Source organism: Triticum aestivum, chromosome 4D (assembly GCF_018294505.1).
Source record: "Triticum aestivum cultivar Chinese Spring chromosome 4D, IWGSC CS RefSeq v2.1, whole genome shotgun sequence".
NCBI classification, from domain to species: Eukaryota; Viridiplantae; Streptophyta; class Magnoliopsida; order Poales; family Poaceae; genus Triticum; species Triticum aestivum.
This window is the reverse complement of record NC_057805.1, coordinates 470999396-471007256: the sequence shown is the minus strand read 5'-3', so window position 1 is coordinate 471007256 and position 7861 is coordinate 470999396. Positions and strand designations below refer to the sequence as shown.

At 51.0% G+C, this 7861-nt stretch overlaps 1 protein-coding gene across 1 annotated transcript; it reads left to right on the top strand.

Moving 5' to 3' along the window:
- Positions 1-4837: 4837 nt before the first annotated feature.
- LOC123100374 (arabinogalactan protein 1) lies at positions 4838-5531 on the top strand. Its single transcript, XM_044522311.1, has one exon. The coding sequence runs from the start codon at positions 4968-4970 to the stop codon at positions 5325-5327; it is 360 nt and encodes a 119-aa protein (XP_044378246.1). The 5' UTR covers positions 4838-4967; the 3' UTR covers positions 5328-5531.
- The last annotated feature ends 2330 nt before the right edge of the window (positions 5532-7861 follow it).

Here is a 7861-nt window from a genome sequence, read left to right as displayed (position 1 = left end):
AATCTGAGCATATCCAAGCACTGCCTACAATAAGATAACGACGTAAAAACATCGCCATATAATAAAATCGGGTAGGACCCTGGCTTACACCACGGAGCTCGCGACTGGGTGCTCGAGTAGCACCACCATCAAAGTCAGTAGAGTGTTGTCGCCACCACTTTTTCGCGATACCAACAGCTACATGTGATGCGACCACCGCCGCTGCATAACCATCCTGTTGGGTCAAGTCGTCGTCCATTATTTACATCTCACCGCCGAAGTCAACCAATGAATCTTGAGAGATGAACACTCCCAAAGATCTTTCGGTGACCATCGTTGTTGTGGAGCCGTAGAAGTTCTATGCAGCATAGTTGGAAGCAGCTCCCACTTGGCCGACTAGATCTGAATCACCACCACCAAGCCATGGACAGTAGCGCTATCGTCCGGTCACAACTTGCGCGGAAGTCAACCACCTCTCGTTCCACCTCCTAGAAAGGCCGACACACACCCCATGCCACACCGTGAGCACCAACAGCCAAAGTTGCCGCGAATCAACCTGTAGTTGAGATGGTTAGGTGGACAGTGGTATCCCCAACCCACCAGGGTTCAAATCCTGGTGCTCGCATTATTCCTGGATTTATTTCAGGATTTCCGGCGATGCGCTTTCAGTGGGAGGAGACGTTCCCGTCGACGACGAGGCGCCTATGGTGGCTTCGTAAATCTCAAGATGATATGCCGGCTCAGTCTCTCGGAGGTGCTCATAGGGGTAGGGTGTACGTGTGTGCGTTCATAGGGATAAATGTATGCACGTATATATGAGCGCTTGTGTCTGTACTGATGCTAAAAAAAAACAGCCAAAGTTGCCTCCATTGTGCTGCTCCGGACCAACGGGTGGCAACGACCTGCCGCCCACTGGGCCACATATAAAGCACCGAAATTGCTACACCTACGAAAGAGTTTTACGTATCCTACGTAAACTTGCTTTGCCTAAACCAAACGCCCCCCCCCCCCCCCATTTTCAGGGTGGGCCCTGCCCCCTCACTAACACCCAATTAAAAACTGCCAAGTCATATATTACGTAGGGTACGTAATAACCAGCACGTAGGTCTAGCACATGCCGAGAAACACTCATGCATGATACATCACAAATCTCGCACGTGTACACACATCTTGTCTGGTCGTGAAGTCGCTGGTTTGTTCCCACATACAAATATTAACCATCTTGAGGGACACATACAAATATCCTTGAAGAAATCCATATGTATTCCATAACATGGTTAGTCTAATTTTTAACAGCACCTCACGGTGATCCCGCTCCTCCTCCGAGATGAACATCCACTCCGTCGGAGATGATAGTGGCGGCCGTGGACGGCAAAAGAGAAAATGTAGGTTGTGGGCGGCGAGAAGGGAAGTGGAAGCTATGGGGCCTTTTATAGTTGCGGACGACGGAAAAAGTGGCCGCAAATTGTCACGGGCCAGCGCGGGAGGCATGGGGAAGGTGAAACATCCCTCCCGCGCGAGCTATTTGCGGGTGTTGTGCGCTCCAATCCAACGTAAACAATCTACAAATGCGGAGGTTAGCGGGCTCAATATGAAGCGCCCTCTATGTATTTTCACGACTCTGTTAGAGTGATTTTTTCCGATCAAAGATCATCTTAAAGCATCTCCAGCCGCGCCCCCAACAAGCCCCCCAGGCGACTTTTTACGCGCCGGCGCCGAAAAAACGCTCCCAAGACGCCGAAATCCGCCGGCTCGGCCCGTTTTTGGGCCCGGCGATCGGAGGCCGAACCCGGCACACTGGGGGCGCTCGGGGGCTCCGGCGCAAGGGAAAAACACGCCTGGCCCACACCGCCAGGCGAAAAGTCAAGCCAATCGTCCAGATTCGCCTCCCACCCACCCCCGCGCTCGGCCGCCACACTACCGATCCCGGCGCCGCCCACCACCGCTAGATAGACCATTCCCCGCCGGAAAAAGAGAAGAGGTTTCGCCGCGGCAGTCTCTCCTCCAGCGTCCGAGCGATTTTCCGGCGTTCCGGCCTCCAGGGGCAGTGTATCGGTGGGTGTGCGCCCACCACACCCGCAAGGTGTTCGGCGATTTGACTGCTCGACAATGGACTCAGACGACAAGGAGGCGCTCACCGAGCTGCTGGAGGAGGAAGCCGATGCCGACGTCCAGGAAGAGGAACATCTCATGGTCCTCGCCACCCTCGCCGGCCTGCTCGCGAGAAATGAAAAGCCGCGGCAAGGTGGCTCGGTGCCTGGGCGGATGAAAGCAAAGAACCGGTATCCTCTGGAAGGGTACTGCATGATCTACTCCGACTACTTCGCCGATGCTCCACTACACGGCGACAAAGTATTTCGGCGCCGTTATCGGATGAGCCAAAGCTTTTCCTCAGGATTGTGAATTCCATCCAGGAGTTCGACAGCTACTTCAAGTGTAGGGATGGCAATGGGGACAATCCCCTATGGGATACCTACAACATCCCCATCCCCATCTATTCCCTAACAACCCATCCCCCATCCCCGTTTACATGACTGGGGATGGAATTTCCCCATACCCATGCCCCACTGGGGGACGGGGCCCCATTAGGGTCCCCATCCCCATAAAAAATACTCATATACATAATATGACACCCTATAATCAACATACATACATGGTGTTGTCCTTGTCCTGCTAATGCCTATCTAGGTCATATTGACTTCTTGGTGATGGTGGTAGCTGAGGTGAGGATGTGAGATATGTTTAAGGTTTTTTTCAGAGCTTTTTTTTTGTTTTCGCAAGTTTGTTTGTGATATTTTAAGGTTGACCGCAGTGTCACAGTTACTAACCGGCTCCACGATGGGTATTGGGTTTGGGGAATAGGATATCGTCCCCATCCCCGTTGTACCCTATGGGGAATAAAATAGTTTGGTAAATATCCCCATGGGGATGTTTTTCGCCCATCCCCACCCCCTAATAGATGAAATCCCCATGGGTTTGGTGCATATGGGGCCCCGTTGCCATCCCTATTCAAGCGTAAGAAGGATTGCACCGGCAAACTTGGATTCACCTCAATCCAGAAAGTGCACGACAGCGATGAGGATGCTTGCATACGGAGCTCCCGGGAATTCACTCGACGACTATGGGCGCATGGCCGAGTCCACCACCATTGAGTGTTTCTACAAGTTCTGCAGGGCAGTGGTGGCAGTGTTTGGACCGCAATACTTGCGAACACCCAATACGGAACACGCTGCTCGGATCCTAGCACAGAATGCAGCAAGAGGATTTCCTGAGATGCTTGGAAGCATCGACTGCGTGCATTGGAAATGGAAGAACTGCCCAGTTGCTTGGGAGGGGATGTACAAAGGCGCCAAAGGCGGTTGCAGTGTGGTACTTGAGGCGGTGGCACACAGGACCTCTGAATTTGGCACTCCTTCTTTGGTATGCCAGAAACTCACAATGACATCAACGTGCTGCAGTGCTCCCATGTCTTTGCCAAGCTTGTTGAAGGACATTCTCCTCCGGTGAACTTAGAGGTCAATGGGCGGCACTACAACAAGGGGTACTACCTAGCTGATGGCATCTATCCGAGATGGTCGGCATTTGTGAAGACTATCTCAAACGTTGTGCCAGGAGGCAAGAAGTCCCACTTTGCCAAGGTTTAGGAGGCTTGCAGGAAGGATGTCGAGCGGGCATTTGGTGTGCTCCAATCTCGATTTGCTGTTGTCCGGTACCCTGCTCAGACCTGGTCAAAAGATCAAATGTGCGAGATCATGACTTGTTGTGTCATCTTGCACAATATGATCATTGAGAGCGAGTAGAAAGAGCCAGTGTTTGACACTGAACCATACTACATGCAGGGTCCTCTTGCCGAAGTTGATCACCAGCTACCGGCAACCTGGACTGCCTACCTCAATATGCATCAGGAGATCCGAGACCCACAGGTGCATCAACAACTGCAGCAGGATCTGGTGGAGCATCTATGGAGGATCAGGGGCGACGCCTAGCTCGATGTGTGATGAAATATGAGTTTTTATTTGTTGAACTATATAATGTGTATTGAACTATTTGTTGTTGCACTATTTTGTTGAATTATTTGATTTTGATTGATTTTCTGTGATGAACTACGTCCTAAAAAAATTATTTATGTTGAGAATTCACGCCGAACCACGTCGAATATGGGCCGATTCTCGCCGATATCGGGTCATTTCTCGCCGAAAGTGGGCCGAAAACTGGCCGACATCGACGCCTGGGGCGACGGCTGGGTGCCCAACCGCCCCAGAGCCGATTATACCGCCGGCTCGCCTCCAGGCGGCGATTTTTATGCCACCTGGGAGGCCAACGACTGGAGATGCTCTTATCAATGGTTATTATGGTGATCAAAACCATATAGCGACTCGGTCAGAGTTACTCAATCAAAGCAGAAGTAGCGCGTCGGAGAAGAGCAGAGGAGAGGAGGCGTATGGGCGACGAGTCTGAGCAAACTGACCGACTAATGAGTCGGCGGAGTCAAATCATTTACGTTTTCTATCACCAATTTGGCAAAGCCAAACTTCTACTACTCCCCAATCTGCTAGACCACCGACTAGGAACCACACGTGATTCAGCAGCCAACTCGAAGTCTCGGTAGAAATTTGTACACGGCGATCCAATCTTCACCTTCTACACAAAGTGTCCCGATTAACGACCGGGACGACGCGGTGCCGCGGCCCGAAGAGTTCAACTTTGCACGGCGCCGTCCTCGCGAAGACAGACTGCTCTGGTCTGGTCTCACGCGTCGTCGCTGCCCATGACGCCAGCCCGAGGCTTGAACGTTCCAGCTGTTGCCTACCTCAACCGACGTTTAGAAAATCGCCTTCCCGCTATAAATAGCAGCCTCCTCGCCCCGTCCCAATCCACAACTCAACAGCCTCTCCACTCTCCACACCAGAGCCCAAGCGTTCGCTATACCCATCGTCCCATCTCCTCTCTCGATCTCAGTGAAGTTTTCCGCAACCAACAGCAGCCAGATGGCTCGCTTCGCCGTGGTCGCCGCCGTCATCGCGGTCCTCGCCGTCGCCGCCGCCGCTCAGGGCCCCATGCCGGCGCCCAGGATGGCCCCGCTCCCCGCACCGCCGGCGAGGTCCCCGGCCACCGCCCCTGCGCCGGTCGCCACCCCGCCCACCGCCGCGTCGCCGTCCCCGATGGCCTCTCCCCCGGCCCCGCCCACCGACGCGCCGACCGACGCTCCCTCGGCGATGACGCCGTCCGCGGTCTCCGCCACGCCCACCGGCGCCCCCACCGCCACCCCCGCGAGCTCCGCCGTGTACTCATCCGCCGCCAGCTTCGTCGCCGTCGCCGGCGCGGTCGCCGCCGCCATCATGTTCTAGATGGACGGAGGATCGTCGAGCTGACCTTCGATGTGCCGCCGCCGTGGATCTTTGAGTCTGTCCAACCGTTGTTTATACTCCGACGAGATTCTTTTTCGGTTCTCTTTGTTGAGCTGGGGAGTGAGTTATATGTAACGCCGCCGTGTTGCGCCACGCATGCGCCAGATTATTGTCATTAATAGAATTCTTTCATTTGTTACCTTATTGATCTCCGCTCCTCGATGTATGCGTCTGTTCTCCATTAACTTGTTCTGATTAACAACAACCACAAAATTGGCAAGAAACCCTAATGTCCATTGTTACTCGACTACGTGCTCTGTTCGAGCAGTTTCCTCGGCCGTGTGGAACTTGACGAAGTCTCACCTATCATACGGATCAGGGGCCTACCTCTCGGTGACGTGAATCGTGCTGCGGCGTGCTACGGGGATCAAAAAGCTAAGCTAGGACGACAACGGTAAACCGATGAGAGTTGCCGTTGCCCGTTGCGTTCTCGATTGGGTCGGCAGGACCAAAGCCATGTGCAGAGCTCTGTTTTCTTCTCGATCGGCGCGGGCGAAGTCACATGGTCGCATGCGCCGTTGCCTGCTTGCTTTTGTTTTTCATCTCCATCGTCTCTTCTTTTCTTTGCGTCCTGATGCCATGCCATGTGACCTGTTTTGGTCTGCGCGCTTGAGCTGTAAGCTAGCTGGGAATTTCTGGACTCCAATAGCGAGAATGCTTTTGCTTTAGCCCATTTTGGGAAGATATAATCTGCAGAACACGCTTCTGCTTAGGCCACCGACGCAAATTGATTTCTGCGCGTCTGCGGTGTAATTTGTTGCGGCAAGGGTATCCTTATCTTATCTATTTTGGTAATAATAATAGTTTTCCTTTCCGGAGGATGGAGGAATACCACGAGTGGGGCGTTTTGGTGCCAGGCTCATCTGCACCCGGTTAGAAAAAAATTCATAAAAAATTCAAAACAAAATTAAAAAAATTTAAATAAAATTTGTGTGGTAGACAATTTGATGCGTGATGCCCGCTCCAAATTTCAAGTCATTTGGACATATGATCAGCTCTCAGCAAAAAGACAAATCGAGCCAAAACAGTACATGAACAGTAAACATTTTTACAGACCCCTAATTTGTTTTTTTGCTGAGAGCTTCTCATATGTCCAAATGACTTGAAATTTGGAGCGGGCCTCGCGTATCAAATTGTCTACCACACAAATTTTATTTGGAACTTCTTGAATTTTTTTAATATTGGTTTTGATTTTTTTCGTCGGCGCGGGTGCAGATAAACTCGGGTGCAGAAATGGATTTTCGGAATACCACTACCTCTTTCTGTGTACAGATTTCAGTTTGCTGGAAACTGTATTTTTTGTATGAACTGTTCTTTTTTTAAGTAGATGCCGGAAAGCACTCCCTTCTAGTGTCAAAAATGTCTTACATTATGAGACGAAAAAAGTAATAAATAGTTCTAAACATTTTTCAGAGTTACATTTTTTTTCTTGCGATGCGTGGACAGGGGTGCGTGGAAGCTTGCTATCCATGTGCCAGAGCCATGAGTTGGTTGCGAGATCTTATCGGTTTCATCTCTAGCCTACCCCAACTTGTTTGGGACTAAAGGCTTTGTTGTTGTTGTTGTTGTTGTTGCTGCTGCTGCATTTTTTTTCTTGCGGGCAGTTTGACTCTTTTTTTTGAATGACGTATATTTTTATTTGAACATGACAATATTACGAATACAATACTTGCCATCATGGATGTAAGAAATTACAAACTAACTCATATAACAAAATTTTAGAGTGAAAATTTCTCGTAATCATCTTCTCCATGGTAACAATATTTGCAATGCCAAATACTGCCAAGCCTAAAATGACTACAATCTAATCAGAGCAGAGACGCCGTCACTCGTGCCTGCATGAACTTGACTATCTTCATTGGTTCAGAAATTCTTTAAAACCCCCATCCAAAAACTGAGAAAATCGTGGGCATTGAACGTATTTTTTCTCCAGAATATCCTAGGCGCATCATATTTTACAAAAGGCAGAAGATAAATACAAGAAACTACCTCTTGACACAAACAACAATGGTAGTTTAAACACCACACCCAAGCTAATCTAAAAACTAGCCACCACAAACCATTACAAACACGACGCAAAAAGGGGCATGCCCTAAACATGAACTCCAAGCTGCGTCTCGACCAACACCAGTCATCTCAAAAAACAACAGCGGCGGCCACGACCCTGAGCCCATATCTGCAACGCATCGCCGCCTCCATGAAGGCACCACCGCATCAACTCATGGCCGCCACTTCTGCAGCACCTCCTAGTCGAGCTCTGCGTCCTCCATGGCCCAGTCGCGCTGCGACCTCCAGCACCCACGTCGGCGCTTCCAGGAAGACCCCCCCGGCCCGTGCCAGCACCTCCACTCCGAGACCCCCACTGTGTGTCACCGCTCCAGAACGATCACCCGTGTCGCTTGCTTTACGCCACTCCCTAGAGAACGCATTTGGACCCGTAAGCCCCTAAAAGTATAGGTCACTGAACCACAATA

Coding starts and splice junctions, on each gene's coding strand:
- LOC123100374 (XM_044522311.1), top strand. CDS start 4,968: ATGGCTCGCTTCGCCGTGGTCGCCGCCGTCATCGCGGTCCTCGCCGTC.